The 23,189-nt window shown below is 38.2% G+C and overlaps 1 protein-coding gene across 1 annotated transcript in view; it reads right to left on the reverse strand.

Annotated features, from left to right (window-relative positions):
* kirrel1b (kirre like nephrin family adhesion molecule 1b) overlaps positions 1 to 23,189 on the reverse strand; it is a 62,974-nt gene that overhangs the window by 10,722 nt on the left and 29,063 nt on the right. Inside the window, exons 2-10 of the mRNA XM_079818943.1 lie at positions 14,876 to 15,028; positions 11,876 to 12,025; positions 10,563 to 10,720; positions 10,297 to 10,447; positions 10,098 to 10,203; positions 6,470 to 6,618; positions 5,556 to 5,683; positions 5,233 to 5,359; positions 4,908 to 5,008 (exon numbers count right to left, since the gene is read on the reverse strand). Of these exons, the coding sequence (XP_079675069.1) occupies positions 4,908 to 5,008; positions 5,233 to 5,359; positions 5,556 to 5,683; positions 6,470 to 6,618; positions 10,098 to 10,203; positions 10,297 to 10,447; positions 10,563 to 10,720; positions 11,876 to 12,025; positions 14,876 to 15,028 (1,223 nt within the window). The remainder of the gene's footprint in view (positions 1 to 4,907; positions 5,009 to 5,232; positions 5,360 to 5,555; positions 5,684 to 6,469; positions 6,619 to 10,097; positions 10,204 to 10,296; positions 10,448 to 10,562; positions 10,721 to 11,875; positions 12,026 to 14,875; positions 15,029 to 23,189) is intronic.

A 23,189-nucleotide genomic window follows, 5' to 3' on the forward strand; every position in this document is an offset into this window, starting at 1 on the left:
GTTTTATTGGCAATCGGCGCGTAAGTGCATATAATGTAAACAACACAAACGTATAGTGAACTCAAAAGTTATCGAGAGATAATGCCATGATGTATTGTGTTTGTGTATGTGTGTGTGTGTGGTTGAGACTCTTTAGCTTTGCCTACTGCACGCCTGCACAAGCTCGGCTGTTTTTGGAAAAAATCTGTACAGCGTATCGTCTTTTATAAATATGATAAAATTAAAGACTCTTCGGAGATATGAAGGCAAAACCCTTTCCAGAACATTTTTGTTCACTGTTCCTTGCTGGTGGAACGATCTCCCCACCTCCATCCGGAATGCAGAATCGCTAACAACATTCAAAAGACATCTGAAAACTCATCTCTTCCGTGAGCACTTAATCTCATCTTAAAAAATAAATGAAAAAACCCTACATTTTCCTCTATTCCCTCCCTATTCTAGCTTATGCTACTCTAGGCAATGTCCGAAATTTAGTATTTCAGGCTTTTTGTGATTTTTCACCTCTTCATGACGGATCGCTTCCTGTATTCCTCAGTTGTAAGTCGCTTTGGATAAACGCGTCTGCTAAATGAATAAATGTAAATGTAAATGCAATACTACTCTATAGGTACTCAAGATTAACACAAGACTGGCAGAAACTGTGTGTTATGTACTCTTTAATATTTGCTTTATTTAGATTTACTATTTTAATACTACTATAGTTTAATACTACTAGTTTACTGCATTTGCACTATTTTTATATAACTTTTTTTTTTGTATTATATATTTTGCCAATGAATCATGTCAAAATAGAGAACGAATAAAGAGTGACTTGAAAGGAGGATGAAGGAGAATAAAAAAGAGGAGGAGGGTGACTAGAGGACAGGTGTAAGGGAGAGAGCGAGAGAGAGAGAGAGAGAGAGAGAGAGAGAGAGAGTGAAGGAAAGAGGAAAAGAGGCAGAGCGTTGAGTAAAGTGCTGAGATTGTTAAAAGCTCACTCATTTGTCTGTCATGTCGCGTCGTCTGCCAGTGATAATCGACACTGAAAGGTACAGGACTTTGTTCTGCGCCGTCACTCTTTTTCTCCCCCCCTCCCCGTCAGCCCACCTCATCTTTCATGTCTCATTTGATATCTTCTTGACCTCTATTTTTCATGCTTCCTTTGGCATTGCTCTCTCTCTCTCAGTATTCAATCAAGTATAGTGTAAAGATGATAAACGAAGGACGAATAAAACAAGTACAGTAAGAGAATACATTCTGGGGCGGTATATACTGTAGTATAAGCTGCTTTGTGTCATTTCTGTGCCTTTAGTGCCAAGAAACAGCATTGAAAACCCAGAGATATGCCTGATCCACATATTAATGTTTAATATTTTTAAAATGTAAATGAAAATAGGCAGGGTTGTGTTTTATATTTCGCTTTGTTATAAATATACATGCAGTGAATAGGGCGACCACCTGTCCCGCATTTAGTGAAATTGGAAGCTTTGTCCCGTGTCCCGCAAGACTTAAAGGGTTAGTTCACCCAAAAATGATGTCATTAATGACTCACCCTCATGTCGTTCCACACCCGTAAGATCTCTGTTCATCTTCGGAACACAGTGTAAGATATTTTAGATTTAGTCTTCTAGTCTGTTGTCATGTTGTCTCGTGAGGAGTCGTGAACACGGATTGACAACAGACCGGAACAGAAGACAATGCTGAATAAAGTCATAGTTTTTGTTATTTTTGGACCAAAATGTATTTTCGATGCTTCAAAAAATTCTAACTAATCCACTGATGTCACATGGACTACTTTGATGATGTTTTTATTTCCTTTCTGGACATACATTTTCAATGGAGGGACAGAAAGCTCTCGGACTAGATCTAAAATATCTTAAACTGTGTTCTGAAGATGATCTTACAGGTGTGAGGGTGTGTCATTAATGACATAATTTTCATTTTTGGGTGAACTAACCCTTTAATTTGTGTCCCGCATTTCAGTTATGTCTGTATTATTATTTTTTTTCATCCCTGAAATTACAATAATACCACAGTAAGAAATATAATAAAAACTGTGACTGGCATGTAAAAATCTATTTGTGCAGCCGCCATGTTCTAGCTGTGAAAATAACCAACTAATGCAATCATAGAGAGAGGTTTTCCCACTGATGACCACTGAGTGGACAGCGCAAAAGGAATAAGTGCAGGCCTCATCAAAGTCGGTACACCAGCAAGGATTTTATCTTACATACTGGATAAGAACCTCAAGATCTGATCAAAGCTGCCCAAATTGATGATTTATAGCATGTAATCATGATGGCAAATATTTCCAAAGAACATGTGCCGATCCAGTGGATGCTCGAACGCCACCCACGGAAATGGTCAAGCACCTACTGAAAAACATGATATTCTCCATTCATTTTTAACCAATAAAAAATGATTGCAACTTCTTAGACACAACTTTCTTCTCATGTTAATAGCTCATTTAAGGTGGTTTCTGTGGCGTTATTATAATGACAAATGTCGAGAGTGCATAATTGTAACGCGAGAGCGCATCAAATGCGTGAGCAGGAATCTCTCCGCTCTCTCTCACTCAGATATTACATGTGCATGCTCAAACTTTGTCTGTATTGTGTACTCATGTGTGAATTTAGAATGGTCTTCTCTCCAGGATTTAATGTTGCCAGAAGCGTAATGTAAATCAATATTTACATAGCATAACAGTTGTAAATTTATCTATCTCGCACGTGTTCCCGCATTGTCCCGCAAAATCACATCTACTGTCCTGCAACAGATCAATAGCCAGGTGGGCACCCTAGCAGTGAAGAACCTCATTTGTGTGGCTATTAATACGTTAAGAGGCAGAGTGGTGTTTTGTAACATATTTCGTTTTATTGTAGCCTAAAATATACATACAGAGATAACCGGAGTAGCCAGCGCGAGCTTAGTGACACTATCAAGAATGCTGCTGTTCCATTTGCAGAATTACCAGACTTGCGTCCTCCCGTCCTCAGGAGTTTGTTCTGACTTGACAAGTCCGAAATACCAAGGACGCAAGTCCGAACCTTACTGGTATTGAGAAACGGCCCAAGTCTTGCAGTCTCTACTAATGAGCTGATGAGTTGAATCAGGTGTGTTAGATGAGGGAGACATGCAATAGACCCTTTTCACAGACTGTGATGACAAGTTTTAACGGTCATCAATATCGTAAATCCAGCAGCGTTTTTTGTATTTTCATTTTTTTTTTTAAATATATGTACATTTATAACACTAATACTTTGTATTTTATTACTTTAGCATAAAATTACAATAAAAAAGTTACCGCTGCTGTGAGGGTGTTTAGTAATAGCGTCTATGAGTGATGGTAAAAATGAACATATTTCTCTCTGCCGTTATCAATCTCACTTTTTTTCCCCCTCTTTTTGAAAGTTGTGAAATCACAACTGTGGCGTTTTTCTTTTGCTATGTGAGCAAATGGGCACACAGAAAAATATTTAATGTATTCTCTCATTCACAGCTATAATATTTAACCCAACTATGACGACTTCCGCTCTGAGAAACCCGGAAATGTGAAAAGGGTCTATATGTGCACTGGTGGGGGGTCCCCAGGACAGGTTTGAGAACCACTGTACTAGTGTACTGACAACTATACATTAAGCATATTATCTTCATTAGGATGTTGATATAGCAACAGTTCAAGAGTTAAGTAAGTTTCAATCATAATGTTTCTGCTTTAAACCGATATAAAATGTCATACCGTATCGTCCCTCATAACCAGTAGTATTACAAACCTATAAGCAAGCTTAAAGGGTTAGTTCACCCAAAAATGAAAATAATGTAATTAATTACTCACCCTCATGTCGTTCCACACCCGTAAGACCTTCGTTCATCTTCGGAACACAAATTAAGATATTTTTGTTGAAATCCGATGGCTCAGTGAGGCCTGCATAGCCAGCAATGACATTTCCTCTCTCAAGATCCATTAATGTACTAAAAACATATTTAAATCAGTTCATGTGAGTACAATGGTTCAATATTAATATTATAAAGTGAAACAATATTTTTGGTGCACCAAAAAAACTAAATAACGACTTATATAATGATGGCCGATTTCAAAACACAAAGTCACATGATTTCAGCAGTTTGGCGGTTTGACACGAGAGCCGAATCATGATTCATCAACACACTGATTCATAACGCTCCGAAGCTTCATGTAGCAGTGTTTTGAAATCACCACTGTTGAATATTGAACCACTGTACTCACATGAACTGATTTAAAATGTCATTGCTGGCTATGTAGGCCTCGCTGAGCCATCGGATTTCAGCAAAAATATCTTAATTTGTGTTAAGACGGAGGTCGGAGGTCTTATGGGTGTGGAACAGCATGAGGGTAAGTAATAAATTACATTATTTTCATTTTTGGGTGAACTAACCCTTTAATTATATACTAGTTTGACATGTCATCAAGGAAAATGGAAGAGTTTTGTGTAGGCTTTTAAAATTCTCCCTCACCTTGCTCTCCTTGACATTTCTCTGAACCTGCCGCCACAGAGAAAACCAACTCATGCAAAGGTAAAATTAAATGATTTTGTTTTCCGCTCCAGATATAAACTTTTCAAATGAATATATTCATTTTAAAATTTAACATTAACATTACAGTAATTTAAACATAGCCTTTGTAAAAATATAAAGCGAAACATTAAATGTGCAAAAAAAAAAGAATGACTAGTATTTCCAAGCTGACTAGCAACAGCAGTATTGTTTAATTATTAGTCGAATAGTCTCGCACATCCCTACCATATGCAAGTTTGAGGGACTTTATTTAAATGAAATACATACACCTCTTTAGCTATTGTTTATCCCTCTGTGTGCCAGTGTTGGCACATAAGAGTTGCTGCCCTCTGCTGTAATAAAAGCTGTGAAGCATGTACTGCATTTCAACTCACGATTTTGTCTGGCGGAGGGGTGCTGGCTATGTAGCACTTTATTTCCCCCTTCTCTCCTCTCACAGCATACTGGACTGGCTCACTCGAGATGATTGGAGGACCTGGACAGCCAATCACATCACAAGAGAGTCATATCATGATTTTAGCAGTCTTGTGCGAGCATAGTTTAAAAAAAAAATTGTATCTAGTATCATAAACAAAGTCCACAGGACTATTGCGTTGATACACTTTTCAACTGTGGAAACATTTTTTAATTGCAGGTTCACCCATGTGTATATTTGCAATGACGTTTTTTTTTTTGTGCAGTTAAGTATATGTTACTGACCATTGACTGTAAGAGTGACCTCTGTCTCGCCAACACCGATTCTGGGGACGATGGCTTTACACACATATTGTCCTGCATCCGTCTGACTCACAGACTTCAGAAATAACTGATTACTATTACTGAGAACCTAAACAACAAAGAGTGGAATAAAGAAAGATAGACAATGTTAAAAATGGTCTATACAGCATTTTTGCTGTTTGTGTACAAGCCCATTCACAAGTGATGGCTTAGGGTACAGACAGTGTATTAGCTTTTTTTTTTTTTTTTTTTTGAGGTGAGTGCACCCTGAGTGCAGTAGGATTCATTATCTAGTGTGCACTAACCATACTGGAGCCCTTCTTGGTCCATGTGAGGGTGAGTGGAGGATTTCCTGACCATTTACAATTGAGTGAGACATCAGAGTCAACGTCCACTGTTACAGGCCTCGGCTCCACCACCAAAATCGGACCAACTACGAGAGAAAGTGAAGTCATTAACTACAACAATTAAGAAGATGATTAAAAAGAAACACACATAAAAACATAAAAGTTACAAAAAATAAAAAATATATATATGCACCTCTAAAACAAAATAGAATCACACTTAAAGGAACTGTATGTAGGATTGTGGCCAAAACTGGTACTGCAATCACTTTCAAATTACTCTAGAGCGGTGTATTCCCTCTCCCCCTCCTTAGACATTTTTTATCCAAAAAGTTTGTAGCTGCAACTGTGGTAACTAGAGCAGAGCTGGCAACCCGGATGCCGAAACACTACTGACTTTGTGATTGGTAGATAGGTGGAGGGTGGCGCTTCAGGCCAAAACACAACATGTCAACATCAACATCAGTTGAGGGCTGCAACTTCACTTTTAAAATGACAATATCCTGGCCGGACAACTGTTGTCAGTGATACAAGTATTTGAAATTAACATGATTTCTTAATGTCTAGTGACATCAGGGCCATTTTATGATTAATTGAAATACATTTCTTACATACAGTTCCTTTAAACTAAAAAACAAAAACATTAAACAAAAGTTAGTAAACATTTCCTGAAATGTAGTTTTCTAGATATGGATATGCCAAATCAGAGAACACACATACACACACAAAAACAACTTATTGCCTTTATTTTTTTGTTTTAAATTATATTTAAATAAAAACACAATTTGCACTGGTTACACTACTAAGCAAGCACTGACAAACACATAAATGGACATGAATGGTAGATCATCAAACAGATAGACTGAGATACTCACAGTGAACGTCCACCAATATACTGACGTTAGTGCTGCCTACTGCATTAAAGACCAGGCAGGACACAGGCTCAGTGAAGAATGAGTGATCTGCTGTTGTCTCAAACACACTTTCTCTTGCTCCGTCCAAAATCACGCCCCCTTTAGCCCACCTACAACACACCAGGGCTTTTATAGTTAACTAAAACTAAAATTAAAACATTTTCATTATTTGAAATATTTAAAAAAATTAAATACCAATACAACACTTGTTTTTATTTAGTTTAACTTGATGTACTAATATAACTAATTAATGACAACTATAAAGACATATTTAAATAATAATAATAATACAAATTACAAACACACAACACAATTACTAAAACATACACTACAATAAACTAAACCTGATTTTTTCAAAATAATATATATATATATATATATATATATATATATATATATAAAACTATAGTGTCTCAATGATACTAAAATAGCACTCCAACCAGGGCCTTTTTGCCACATGATGAAAGAAAATGTACTAGCTATAAATATTATTTTTACCAGCCATAAAACTGCATGTTTTTACAGTTATGATTCCAAATTTATAGATACCAGTGAAAATTCACAATTTTCAGGTACAGATTTAATAAAGTAATCAAATGTAAAATAACACTGCATAGACTTCACTGTACACATTAAACATAGATTAATACTTAAAGGTCCTGTTCTTCGTGATCCCATTTTTCAAACTTTAGTTAGTGTGTAATGTTGCTGTTAGAGCATTTATAATACCTGTAAAATTATAAAGCTCAAAGTTCAATGCCAAGCGAGATATTTTATTTAACAGAAGTTCCCTTTCAAAGCCTACAGCGAACGGCTGGTTAGGACTACATCCTGGTATTTCCTGCTTTAATTACGTCAGTAGAGCAGTATGTCGACTAACCTCCGCCCACAAGAACACGCGAAAAAGGGGGCGTGGTCTTGTTGCTCCCGCGTGGAGAATAGGAAGTGTTGCGTTCGTTTGCATTCGTTTAGTTTGTTTATTGCCATGTCGTCGAGACGCTGTTATTTTCATCCCGGAGTCAAGTCACCTTTGTTTGGCTTTCCCAGGGACGCTGTACTTAGAGATCATTGAGCGCATGCATCTCCCCGTTATGGTAAGAGGCGTGACCTTTCCGGTAACGTGCGCTCTGCGTGCGCTAAGCTGCTGTCGAATCACAACACGGGAACCGCTGGCACAATCAGAACTCGTTACGTGTTTCTGAAGGAGGAACTTCATAGAACAGGGAAATCTTTCAAGCTGTTTTGAGGACAGTGAAAACAGCAGTATACAGATAAGTAAATTGTGTGAAAAATACTGTGTTTTTTTACACGCGAAACATGAACACATGTTATATTGCACACTGTAAACACAATCAAAGCTAAAAAAAAACACGAAAAACGGGACCTTTAATTTAAATAAAGTTACACAAGTTATTCAGTCAAGAGCAGTGAGTGATTTTTCTTTCTTTTGTTGGTTGATTAACATTAAGGACACAGACGGCAGCAAGTAGGCTGCTGTCACTTTAAGAGCTACACGGATCCAATATACTGATACACATGCGTTTTCTTTCTCAGCTGTTTATTTTCACGGGGTGGAAGAAAAGGTTGATGCATCGATGCATCGCGATTCGTTATCTAATGATTCAGAATCGATTCTCAAAAATGCAGAATCGATTCTGTGTTCAATTCAAACGGCCACTTCACCACTGTACGCGCGTGCGGTCACTGGCCAAACAGAAAAACCCGTTGATAGGCGAACGTTCGTATGCTGGTGAATTGGCTTCCTTTAAGATAAAATGGACAAACTACGACCTGCTCAGGGGCGTCGCACCCGTGGGGACACTTTTCCCGGTGAGAGGGTTCAACACCCGCACTTTTTATGCAGGCTGCCTCCCCATTTCAAAAATGTATTTTGCTTATTACATGCAAAGTTTTTAATTTCAAAAGCATTTCTAAATTAAGTTCATATTTCCAACAAACGAAATTCTGAGCCAAAATAACAAAGTGGTGCTCAAGTAGGCTATACGGCGCTTTCCTTGCCATTAATGCTTAATAACACTCCTATCCCAGTGGCCGGGATATACATAAACCTACCAACATTCGTGGCATAATTTTTGGAATGACTGAAAATTCTGAACAAAGACTTCGTTTTGGCGAGTGATTCGTTAAATGTCTCCAACATGACTGTTGCAGCTCGGCAAGTTTTCTCATGTGAGATGTTATGCGCACACACTGAATTTGGCTTCTCAGCGAGCGCTAAAGTTGTTTTTCTTCTGCATTAGCCTATGTTTTAAATATTTTTTTTGTGGCTCTAACCAAAGAAAACTTTTTTTTGCTTTAAAGACATTTTTTGTTAAAATGTTCTAAAGAAACTGAAAAATTGTCACACTTAGTTGCAAATTGAGAACTGTTTATTCTTAATGATTGTTCTTTGCAATTGTATGGCTTACTATGTTTCATTAGAGCTTGTTAATCTTGAATATATCCATCTCACTACAGTGGTTCTACAATAACTTTATAAAGCGACGAGAATAGTTTTTGTGCGCAAAAAACCCTAAATAACGACTTATATCATGATGACCGATTTCAAAACAAGGCATCATGAAGCTTCAAAGCGTTATGAATCGGTGAGTCGATTCAGCGGTTTGAATCGCCAAAGTCAACTGATTTCAGCAGTTTGGCGGTTTGACACGCGATCCGAATCATGATTCGACTCGCTGATTCATAACGCTTTGAAGCTTCATGATGCATTATTTTGAAATCGGTCATCACTATATAAGTCGTTATTTAGGTTTTTTTTGCGCACAAAAACTATTCTCGTCGCTTTATAAAGTTATTGTAGAACCACTGTAGTGAGATGGACTTTGTAACGACGTCTTTAGTACCTTTTATGGGTCTTGAGAGTGTAAAGTGCATTGTGCCAATGGAGGCCTTTCTGAGCGATCAGATTTCAACTAAAATATCTTCATTTGTGTTCCGAAGATGAACGGAGGTCTTACGGGTTTCGAACGACATGAGGGTAAGTAATTAATGACAGAATTTTCATTTTTGGGTGAACTAACCCTTTAAGAATCGTTTTGGGAATCGGATCGTTAATCCCAGATTAACGCGACGAATCGGATCGTTAATCCCAGATTAAAGCGACGAATCGGAATCGGATCGAATCGTTAAGTGCCTTAAGATTCCCACCCCTACTTAAGACATTACTGACTATGTTTATGAGAATACTCAACAATTCTGGTGCAAGAAAGCATGAAACAGAGTTCAATTCAGTATTCGCGTGCTATCTGAGACTTCTGGGCATGCACTTCAGATGTTTGCACACAGAAAACTTCCCACACAGCCAGTAACGTACTGAGTTCCCTTTCACGTCTTCTTGCGCTTGAATTTTTTAATTGGCCAGGCCTGTCAACTGTCCAGAACATAGTTTACATTTGCTCACGTTCATGTTCTCACAACATTGCATTGCCAGAATTCAAACTGGCAATTGACACCGGTTTATTTGCTAGTTGAGTGTCAATTTTAGGCCATGACTCCAACACACACCTATATAAAACAAGTAGAGCACATCTCTGAGATCAGCATATACACCCACACTACAAACACTAACCTATAGCCCATAATGGGAGGGTTGGCAGTGGCCTGGCAGGTAAATGTAACTCGCTCTCCTTCTAGAACCGATCGAGGCTCTATGGACAGAATGACTGTAGGAGGATCTGGAGAGAGAGTGAGAGGTCAGCAGGGTTCTTTTTGTGGATATACATTATGCTAGTACAGCAAAATAGATGTATGCAAGCACAAAGACTTACGGTGGATGTTGAGAGTGATAGTGGCTCTCTTCCCTAGAGGGACGGCAAGGTTTGAGGCCACACAGGAGAAATTTCTTCCTGTGTCTGTGTCCACTGGTTGGATCTCCAGAAAACTTTTTGTGGTCACCCTTTTCCTGTCTGCTAACACCTCCTGATTAGATAGGATAGATAGGATAGATATTAATAATGACTGATAGATATGACTGTATGTTCTCATATGTACAGTATGTGATCATCGTGCCACATTTGCTTGTGTCTTCACTCACAGTGCTGGTATGGGCTCCCTCCACTATGATCCCATCTTTGTACCATTCTATCGTTGACAGTGGCTTTGCTCCGCGAGACACACAGGTGAGGTTATATGAGCTACCTGCCGTCAACAGGACCTCTGGAGAGCCCTCGATAACAGGACCTTCAGGGGGGACTACACACACACACACACACACAGATAATAAGCGACTTGCACATTGTGCACACATAACATTTATACATACTGATGTATGATATTACAATTGGATGAAAGATATTTTGTTCTTTGTGAATATTGTGTTTTAGACACTGCCGTCCAAAAGTTTTGGGTCAATAAATATTTTATTTTAAAGAAATAAATACATTTATTCAGAAAGCATGCATTAAATTGAACAAAAGTGATAGTATAATGTAAATAAATGCTGTTCTTTTGAACTCTTTATTCATAAAAAAAAAAAAAAAATTCAACATTGATGTTTCTTGAGCACAAAAATCGAACAAAATCACAATAACATTTTATTTATAATCAGCATAAGAAACTTCCTTCAAAATTTAAAAAATCTTCCTGACCCCAAACTGTTGAATGGTAGTGTATGTGTGGAATGTTTATTACTGCATTGTTTCACATGTGTATGTAGTAATGTGACTAAAGTGATTTGATTTTTCAATAATGTCTGTGTAATGGCAATGTACACCTATTGTATATCATGCCAGAAAAGCTTCACATAAATAAAAGGAGACAGAGAGACAGAGAGAATGTAGATAATTAAATTGCTCCGAGGCAGTGGAGCAGCATCTCTTGAGCTGCTATTAGTGTCCCTACAAAACAAGTTAAATAAAGAAAACAGAATGTATTCTTTAGAAAGAGACTTCCTGTGTATCGGCGGCTTGGACTGGAATACTAGTGTATATGGCACTGTGCATACTGTATACTGCATACTTTTTAAAATAAAAAAATATTATATATATCTAACAAGGAACTTTTTAAACAATAGTACACTAAACATTATTACAATGTTGTCACATGAGCTTGTTAAAATTCAGCAGAAATCTCAAATAAAAATGACTTTTGTATCCAATATTGTATAAAAGTGCAGTTCGACCAAATAATGATTGACAAAAGCTATTTAGGTTCATTCATCACACTGAAAATAGAAAGTCATTGCATTGTGGGATACAGTATCCCACAGAGTATGCTGGTATATACTGAAATGCACAGGAATTTCAAGCAAAAAAAAAGCGAACACTTCTCATTTTATACATTGTAAGAAAAAAAAAAGAAGCTCAAAATGGAAGTATGCTATTCAGAACATATTCTGTGTGTACTCACTCAGAACAGTGAGTTTAGCTCTTCTGGACCTCAGAGCGGCTTCAGTGGCCTGACACTCATACAACGAGTCATCGGTCAAGTCTGCTGACGTGATCTCAAGATTATACTGCCCAACATCCAGGATACGCAAAACACGGTACCGCGGCCATGCTGAAACACAAACACACATACCATTACACTTTAACACAGTAAACTGCAATATATTTGTTTCGTGCAGTTATCATTTTCGATGCAGATAAGACGGTGCTACAAATGTCCCAGCTTAGCATTGTATATGCAGTCCAATTCATATTTATTTTATCTTGAAAGCCCGAATGTCTCTATTTCATGCATTTTCCTTTATAATAAACATACATCTCAAATGACTATATTCTTTGTATATGTATTAAATGCTCCAGCGATCTTTTTTATTTTTTTTTTAAAACACAAACCATATTTTATACAGCCAGTTTAGCCAATCAGTGTGATTATGTGTTGGCTTGTAGGACATGTGTTTGTCACCAGAGGGCAGCACTCCAACACATTGGCATTCTGACTGCACACTCTCTCTGGCACACACATTATGACATCATCGATCTGGATACCAGGAGGACAAAAGTATTGGCAACGATTACATCATCCTTTAGCTCAACCAATCAGCAAGCAGACACTTAACCTGTGCGCGTGTTTGCACATCTATATGTGTATGTGTCTGTGATTAGAGTGCGGACAAAAGATCAACATGTCCAAAAAAAAAGGGAAAGAGAGCAGGCGAGACAGAGGACAAAGAAACAAAATGGCAATGTCTGGACAATAAAAGGAAAAATTATGTCTCTTGCTTTTATGCAATACTAGTGCTGTCCTGTATGTTGCATTTATGTTGTATGGACAGGGGTTAGTGTCAAAATCATGTCCATTGAAAATGAGAGAGAGGGGGTACATGCCTTGACAGTGTCCAGTGGATTTTATATTTTTTTGTATCTTTCAAGATTAGGGTTGCACAATTCATGTAGGTAAGAAGAGTGTTTGTCTAAAACACTGCAGCCGAAATGTGCCGTCTTGTCAGAGGAGGCACAGCCTACCCAAAATTATGAGGTGGAAAATGGGAGAAGGACGATTTATATGTTAATAAAATTCCCAGTTATTATGTCTGAGAATGTGAATTTTTCTTGTTTGTAATTTCACCATTGTAACACCACAAAATATCACTGAAGTCGGAACAACCGCTTATCTTCCCCGAATCCGACATTCGTAAAACTGTGCTAAGGCGAGTCTGATGGAATAAAGCAGGGGAGGGGGAGGCAAAGCCAAAGCAAGAGACTTTTTTCATCCATTGGTAAAAAAGAATTAGCCAATCACCATCGAGCATTTGACTTTCATCAAGCATCGCAGAGATGTAAATTGTGATTTAAGTTTGAACCGATCCTGGTGATAATCTAGCAACTACCTTAATTAAAGGGCTACTTCATGAATTTAGCATTAAGCTTTGTATCAGTAGAAACCCGGTAGAATATTCAAATTATGGAACTTTCCCCCCTCATATCCCCCTGAGACGAGAGAATTATGCATTTTATTTCTGGAAAAAATCCAGATCCAGATGGATTTTTTGGCCAGAGGCTAAAAACTACAGCCAGTAGCAGGAGCTGTTCCGCATGTTTTCAACCCGCCCATAGGGGTGGGATCTCACTCACAGAAATAAAATGCGCACGGCCGCTCGGATCGGCATTAATAATGGAGCGGTGCGGAGCAAAGTGAGTGTTTCAACTTTTAAATGAATTCCTATGCTTCCATATGCGATCTGAAAACGCGCCAGACTGGACAAGCGCTGTGAATGACTGCCGCGCTTACCTCAGCTCTTCGCTCTCGTGATGGATAAAATCTGACTTCTGCTGCATTTGTGTCGTGACTTTCATTCGGCTCACTCACACTTTATTGAAAGAAACGTTCAGTTTTTAATTGTAGTGTCTATTCTCTAACTGAACGAAATGATTGAGTTATTATGAAGATCAAAACGACGTTGGGGGCGGTGTAATGGTGGGCAAGTGATAACCAATAGCCGTGGCTTTGGGAGTGGCCTCGTAGGGCAGCGAAGCAAGTGCATTCTGGGAGTTGTTGTCTTTCATCCACTAGACAAAAATAAATTTTCAGAAGGCACCAAATTCAAAAATAATTTCACATTTCTACTACATAAATGACCCAGTTTAAATACACATTCATCTTCCCAGCACTGAAGTATCCCTTTAAGGATAGTAGATATATTTGAATATTTGATTGCCAACATATTTACCAAGGTACCATTTGAGAGCAGCAGCTACAAATTAAAAATGAAGCAAGACCCCGCACTGAAGTTAGACATATAGGTATCAGCTTCACTAAACAGCCGAACTAAACAGACATTTAAAGGGGTCATGAACTGAGAAATCAAAATTTCCTTGAGTTTTTGACATAAGAAGTCATCATACTATACGAATATCCTGTAAGTTTCAGAACTAAAAACTTCCTTGTTAGTCCAAAAACAGATTTTATTGTTACCAAGCCCAGCAAACAACTTGGTAATGTGCCTATCTATGACAGCCTCTGTAGAAGAAAATCAACGCCTACTTCGTCATTGCAGCTTTGGCCCCGCCCACTGGCGTGTTAGTGAGATGACGAGGCGAGAAGAGCAATACACGATCACTGGACTAAAAATAACCTTCGAAAGGATCCTAATGCTAGGGATGTGGTTATTTATTTTCCACAATGTGAATGTCTCAGTTATTTATTTGTATGCAGTACATTTCACTGTAGATTTTGGCTCAGGTTTGCAAACAGACTTTTACTATATGGACTCGACAGTAATGCCACAACATGTAAGTAACCGTGTTAATTCTAATGCCCGAACTGTGACCAGTGATTTCTGATATATAATTTTTTCATCTCATCTTATCTCACCTAGAGCTCATTCATGCCACTCGTTCCCACTCAAAAAAAGGTGCATGATGCCCTAGGTCAGAGTGATCTGGTGCGTATGTGTGTTCTCACCCCTCAGATCTTCTCCGATGCCAAGAGCGAGTCCGTCTTTTGTCCACTGTACAATGCCGGTGTAGTTAAACACCACGCAGGACAGAACCACTCTCTCCCCGACCACCACAGACTGATCCGCCGGCTCCTGAGAAAACCGCGGGCCGCTGAGCACTGACAGACAAAGAGAGAAACAGAAAAACTGTATAGCCTACAGAAGAATAATGAAATATTTACATACAACATTGGGCAAACATTTTTATCATATCTATTTTCTATTGTAATATATTTTCAAATGTTATTTATGCCTGTGATGGCAAGTGTCACATGATCCTGAAGAAATTATTCTAATATGATGATCTGGTGCTCAAGATATATTTGTTATCAATGTTGAAAACAATTGTGCGGCTTCATAATTTTGTGGAAACCTTGATACATTTCTTTCAAAAGACAATAGAAAGTTCAAAAGAACTGCATTCATTTAAAATAGAAGTCTCTTTTGAGAGACTTCAAATTAATGTCTTGCAAAAAACTAAAAAAAACTTACTGACCCCAAACTTTTGAAAGGTGGTGTACATTAAAATAATACATGACACATTAAAACTATTTGAGGAGTTCATCACAATGGCATTTCCCCCTGCATTTGAAATATCAGGGACATTTTTTCCCCAAACCCTGATTCATTTCTGACCCTGATATATTGCGCTAATGAAAGTCTTTTTGTAATATTTCAAAGTGCAGATTGATTAAAAGAAGTATTTTACAAGCATATTCTACACAGACTCTTGTGATTACATCATCGTAAAGAGATATTTGTGAAAATTCCATCACTCTCTCTCTTCCTTCCTCTCTTTCTCCTCAGGCGCATGTCACTCCTCCAGGATTATTGGTAACAGTCCAATTTGCTAATTAAGGCAAACCTCGTTAATAAAGGGAGGAGGGAAAGAAAGGGTGCACCTCCAGAGGATTACATTTACAGCCGTAAAACAAAAACTATTCATCACATATAAAGGAATAGGTCACACCAAAATGGAAATGCTGTCATCATTTACTCCGCACCTGTATGACTGACTTTCTTCTGTGGAACACAATAGGACCAATAATGAAGAACGTAATGACTGCTCTTTTTTATTGAGTTGACTTTGGTGAAAGAAAGTCAGACAGAAAGTCAAGGTCTCTGGACGTCGGGTTTCTGTCATAAAGCCAGCCATCCCTCTTTGCAACTGTCTGCGCATTGCAATTGGACTGCAGGAGACATGACGTCATGTCTTTGCGGCACAGCTGCTTATGACAGCGCTTAATGACACTGGCCCGTGTATCAGAACTCTGAAAGCGGCTTCACTGGGTTAACTAGTCATTAGTGGTGCAAAAGTGCCCTCCGAAACAAAGACACAACATCTGATGTCTGATTCATAGACTGATTCGTCTCTGTGTGTATCTTTGGAAACTCTGAAGTATTTCCAGATGCTACAGTATAAGAAAAACATCCCTGAAGTGCTCCTGCCAAATTTTAAGCATTTACAAAAGCTGAGCCAAATGCTAAACGTCATGGAGAGAGAGAGAGACAAACAGAGAATGACAATAATGTACCCTGTAGCACACACACAGAAACAGCCTTTTAATTATGTGCTGAGAGAGGTAAGCAAGAATACATGACTTTTAGTCAAATGGTCTCAGACGGAACATTCATCTGTCCACATCTTCCCTCGGGGCAAGTCTTGCTCTAATTTTACAGACAAATAAAAACACAAATATTTTGTGTGGGTGTGTGTAGTGTGATGTCCATGAGCATTTGTGTGTGAGTACTAATATCTAAGTCTGACTAAGGTACCACAACATTTACATCACTCTTAATTTAAAGGGTTAGTACACCCAAAAATGAAAATTCTGTCATTAATTACTCATGTCGTTCCAAACCCGTAAGACGTTCGTTCACCTTTGGAACACAAATGAAGATTTAATGAAATCCGAGAGCTCTCTGACTCTGACAGCTATTTAATGAACACTTTCAAGGCCCAGAAAGGTAGTAAAGACATTGTTAAAATAGTCCATGTGACTCCATTGGCTTAACCTTAATTTTATGAAGCAACGAGAATACTTTTTGTGAGCAAAAAACAAACAAAAATAACGACTTTATTCAACAATTTCTGTCAGACTTTTATGCTGTTGACGTAGTGTAAACTGTTTTATATATATATATATATATATATGGAGGGGTCAAAGAGCTCTTGAATTTCATTAAAAATATCTTAATTTGTGTTCCGAGGATAAGCGAAGGTCTTACAGTTTTGGAACGACATGAGGGTGAGTAATTAATGGCATAATTTTCATTTTTGGTTGAACTAACCCTTTAAGTTGCAGTTAATGAATCGACTTTAAATTTGATTCAAGCTTCGGAATCGACTCCAAAACTGGGTTCCAGACTAATTTTCTCCATTTTAAAGCAGGCGAAGTGAGATCTTATAAACAGTGCAGTAAACTGTAAATTATTACTATTATTATTGACAATATAACCTTTCTTATTTTCTTTAATAAATACAAATAAATCTTCTTTGTAGTCTAAGTTCCGTACGCACACAATTGCCACTGCCAGCTGAGATGGAAGCCTCTGTAATCATTTTGTTTTAAACGAATAATAAACCTTCACCTCTTTCAATGCCTTTAATGGTGCTCTTGTGTTATCTCTTCTGTCAAAGACACGAATTGCTTTCGGTAAAGTCCAGTCAAGAAATTATGACCTAACGCTTTTATGTTGTTGTGGTCGTTTTTTTAACAACCTGTGCTGCCGAGTGAATGATTCAAAGATTCAGTTGTCGCCACCTGCTGGTGTAATGAGGGGATAGCATAGGGGTGAGAGTTGAACAAAATCACAAGATTCGACTCACTGGGATGAATCTAAATCCTCACAACTAGATGTTACTGATCTTGAACTAGTAGACAACGAGGGCAGGCTTTTCTGTGTGTGGAATCAACATTTTGGAGTACAATTCTGGTGTCTCTCTACTTTGTAAGCAAGAGCTGAAATAAACTTTAAATATCAATAAATCACTGTTAAACTGTTAATAACTGTTAAAAGTTACACCTTTGTTTAAAACACATAGGCCTATTTAATTGAGTTTGAGATATTTTAACAAAAACAATTGTAACAAAATCTGAATGTTCCCACAATACAGGTAAAGGTATACTGGGATGTAATTACAACAATATAACATAACACAATATAACAATACTACAAAAAAACACGTTTTATAATATATATATTTTTGTATCATATTTTCAAATTGTCTAGTGATCTCGAAACTATCATTATGGTATTTTAGAAAAGTTTGGATTTGTGCTAATTTGTCTGTGGTGTTACTGTCTCCCTTGGCAGTAATAGCCTACACCACAGTAACACAGTAACACCTCATAAGCATAATCACTGTTTTGACTAAAATTAATTAAAACCATAAACTGCTCAATATATGAAAATTGAATATTCAATAAAATTCATAAAAAAAATTCTATAAGTTTCCATTTTATAATGAATATAATTTTTTTTTACTGAATTCTGCCTCTTGTTTGCCACATCACTTGCCTGTGATTTAAAAAAAAAAAAAAACATTTTCACAAATAGGCTACTCTCATTTCCTTTCCATCTGTTATTCACCCTTTTATTTCATTTTTCTGTATCACTAATTGCTTTAATATGCTAACCTCTCCGCACACATCAACTCTTACGCTTTGGTTTTCTCCTTATGTACCTGTTTCACAGTAGGTGTGTAGTACCTGTACATGTGTAGGCATATTTCATTTCCTGGTATCATGTTTTTTGATCTCTTTAGGAAACATGTGAATAAAGGTCTCCAATTTCTATCCCACTTATTCCTGAGGGAAATGTAAGTGGAACGAAGGAGAGAAACAAACAGATGACATTTCATTTTTTTGTTTTTCTCAGTAGGCCTACTTTCAATCCTTCTCCCCTTCTTCATCCCACTCTTGAAATATCCTCATCTTTTACCTAACTCCTCCTCTTTTGCTCGTCCTCCCTTCTCATGTACTTTTGCATTTATTTTGATTACTCCTCCATCACCTCCTCCTCAATCTCTTTCATCCACTCTGTCCATTCATTGTTTTTCCTTCTAAATCCCAGACTACATTTTTCTATCTTCCCCCATCTCTATTCCACCATATGCATCATTCTTTGTTCTTACTCTCTTTGAAGTGGAAGAGTAATTTTATTGTAGGCCTACTGAAAATAATTCTCACACGTCTCGATCAACCATTGCTTTCTTATTAAATATTTGGCTAATTCATTTGCACTTTGGAGATGGTTCGTTTCGCCAGTATGTGGCGACAAGTGACTCTGTCTATGAGTGAGCCATTTAAATAATTCACTCTAACGATTTGTTCAAAACACAGATTCATTCAGGAACGAAAGAGACTTGCTGCCTCCTAATTAGCACTATAAGTCCTAAATAGTATTCGAAATTAGAATTAGTGTGTCCCAAATCGTAGTGTGTTGAAATGAGTATTCAAAAGATGTGGTCTACTTTTTCCAGTTAGATTACGAAGTGCAGATCCATACACATGTGTGACCCGACGCAACAAAGTGTGGCGCGGGACAAGATTTATTGGCCGGGTGCGGGCAGTAAGACACTAATTTCACAAGTTCACACTTACATATAAACAGATATAGTATCAAATATGCATATTGGGCATGCTGTCCGATATCTACACAAATCTTTGGAGACCTTCAAAGGTTTCTATTTACGACACGTTGTTTTAGCGTTGAGAAATGTAACCAACCCCAACCATATCTGTTGAATTCTTGAATACAATGGCCAATCAGAAGTGTTTAATTTAGAATTCACTCACTCAGATTTTTTGTTCAGTGCTGAGTTCTGCATGCTTGCGAAATCCTCTCATTATAACAAACAAAGTAGCCTGGATGCCAGCCAAACATAGCCCCGCCCACAACATTTGAGGTTGGGAAGTTCTGGACTTGATCTATTGTGGAGCAACTATGCGCGAACCAGAGCTGTTCGGACCAATCAAATTGTCAGGGCGGGCTTTATACGATGATGGACAGATGATCAACAGTAACGTAACCATCCACCAAAGAGCGCTTGGGTTGAATTCGTTCAAATCCTAAACGGAGAACTTGTTCTTATTTGTATTACTATTTCTCTCAAAAATGATGATCGTGATGGTAAGTACTCAGTGTATCCTTACATTCTTTTTACAACACCGGCAAAGATTGTTTACACTCATCTTCTCCTTCTACTTCTTCCAGCGTGCGTGCAGTTGAGTTCTGTTAACAACTATGCGGTCACTTACTCCATTGTTCTGATTGGTTGTAGGTCTATCCAATTGAGTGCATTTTCTTCCCTGGTTCGATTGAAACACGCCCCCATTATCACAGCCCAATGGAGCAGTATCAGACTCATATTCTGAATAGAATCTGAGTATGACGACGTCAGGCTAAACAAAGAGTAGACATTATGAGAGATTCATGGAGGAATTTCATGGAAATTCCATGGACGTACTAAAACATCAATCTATACTTTTACCAGCAGGCTTTTGCGGGCAGAAAACATGAATATTGCGGGTGGAAGCGGGAGAAGGTTACATATATTTTTGCAGGAGCGGGTGGGAGCGGGACTGAAAAATCCGTCACCTGTTTTGCCGATTAAGCCATAGCATTCATGTATGTATGGCAAGCACACTGTACTGAACTATTCACCAAAAGCAACCATCCCCAGTACCTTCCACACACACACATACCACAAAATGTTCTTCTGTAAACAGCAGCATGTTGTGTACAGGGGTAACATGCTTCAGGACATTCTGCAAAACCACTCAAATGTCACTCAGTGTACCACGGGGCCTCAGGGGGACCTGGTGACCCTCGACATTAGCAGTGGCACAGAAACAGGACGGCGTAAAAGATTTGCCAAACGCTCTTCATTTCATTAATATTTCATTTCACACATCCCTCCCGTCCCAGGAATCCCAAGTAAACTGATGCTCAGAGGAGCGGATGAGAGAGAGATTTAACCCCAGAGAAATGCTGCTGAAACATCTACATCTCCTCTCAGATATGTGTGTGTACATACCACTAATGAAGCCAGTCATTTAAAAGCTAAAATTATGATGAAATTATGCTGTTACTCCACTTTGAGCTGTTGCCGTGCAGAAGAGCGAGCGCGAGGAGTATAATGAGCACTGAGAAGTAAGAGGGTGAGCTGTGACTCCAGCGGTCATAATGCCTGTTTGTTTAGTTTCTTGAGGCCCTCGACCGAATGACCTCTTTGTGTCAACAGGCTGTTAGAAAGGTCAAAGGTCATCCCCATAGGGTGCAGGACACATGAGGGCACCCCATCTATCATATTTTCTTTCCTTTCTTTTCCTTTCCTGTATGGTTCCTCTGCTCATATATTTTCCGCAGGCATCTTTCTTTCTGGCATGTGAACTTTCTTCCTTTATTTATCTCTCCTCTCCTCTTCCAGCTCATCCCAACTGTCCGTTTCCTTTTTCCATTTGATCATCTCACTCACACACACACTTTCTCAGCATTGAAAGAATGTAAAGCATTTCCTTGACCTCCTCTCTCTCTCTCTCTCTCTCTCTCTCTTCTTTCCTTCTCTTGCACAGTTTCCATCTCATGAGGATGCCTCTCAACTCTTTCTCCTCCCCTCTTAATTAGAAATTTGAGAAAAAGTTTGCTTTCAGCATCATTCACCTCAGTGCAACCAAAATACAGAAAGTGAATAATGTATGCACTGTACTGTCCTGTCATTTCTCATTTAGACTTCTATTTTTGTCACTCATTTATTTCTGCCTCACATTCTCTGATTTTTTCAAAATTAAAGGGAATCTTTGCTGTCACCTCAAGGTTTGATGTTGAAAATGTTACAGGACTGAAACATAACCCTGAGGATGTCATCAGAACTTAATCTAAATCTAAATATAGATTTTAAAATCTTTACCCTACACAGTTGAAAAAATATGAAAAAATAAGTTTTTTTAGATATAAGTGCAACGCCATATGGAGCCCCCAAAGAGACATGGGAGAAAAAAAAACCCATTTCAATGCTTTTGATAATATATTTCAAAAGTTTTGCATTCCCCTTAGAAACACAAAGTTTCTTGGAGGAACGCAAAACATTTGCGAGAGAACGCAAAAGCATTAACATATAATTTTCCCTCCCATCTCATACTTTTTTCATCACCATGTCCCTATAGGAGCTTTGGAAATGAATGATACCTTAAAGTCCTCATGAAATCAAAATAGACCTCATTTACTTTGTTAGCAAACATTACTGGTCTTAAGGTGCACTAAGGGACTTTTCCGTCCACTAGAGGTCGTCTATTCAAAACAAAGGCGTAGTTTAATGACGTCACGTTTGAGCGCAGAATCATGGGACATGTGGTCTTCACCTCACAGCCGGTGGGAAAGAATCGGGATAGGACTTAACGTTACTGTAGTATGAAGCAGAGTAGGACTGAGTGTTGTGAGAAACCGCTGGAGCGATTGTTAATAAGATGAACGCAACACACACCTCGCGGGACTTTTATTATGACACAGTCGCCGGCGCCACTTCCGCTTTTCCGGTCATGAGTATGAGGTAACGCAGCTCTGTTTATCATATTAGATACATTTGAGTGTGTTAATGATGTTATGACGTTACTCTCTCGGCGGCTGCTATGACACTTGTTCACACTGCGGTTAGAGTAAAGCGTTTCTGCAGAATAAAACAACCGGAAACCGAGGGGAACGCAGATATGATGTTATCGACAGGCGACTCCCTCACACGTCCGGTTCCTTGGGTAAAATAGCAATTTTCTCACGATTTATAAATAGTTGGAAACATTTGGGATATTGTAAGTACTCGACTTAAAATATATAACACTGGCCTAGTGGTTTTTGGATATTTTACTGCAAAAATGTTACATATTGCAGCTTTAGGGTGAACAATTAATCCGTGCAAGTTAATACACAGAAAAACACAGCTGTGTAATCAAAATCTGAAGAAGTAACTTCCGGTCTGGATTGGCGTTCCTTTTCAAACTAAAACCCTGCCCTCTATTCAATATTCCATTTCGCTTGGAAATACGTCACAGTCACAGCACTGAAATAAAATCAGTTGCAACTTTCGGTTCACTGGGACTTTAAAGGGTTAGTTCACCCAAAAATGAAAAAAAAACTCTGTCATAAATTACTCATCCTCACGCACAAAAAGTATTCTCGTTGCTTCATTAAATTAAGGTTGAACCACTGGAGTCACATGGACTGTATTAACAATGTTTTACTACCTTTCTGGACCTTGGAAGTGTTAATTAAATAGCTGTC

Source organism: Gobio gobio (assembly GCF_949357685.1).
Source record: "Gobio gobio genome assembly, chromosome: 6".
NCBI lineage: Eukaryota > Metazoa > Chordata > Actinopteri > Cypriniformes > Gobionidae > Gobio > Gobio gobio.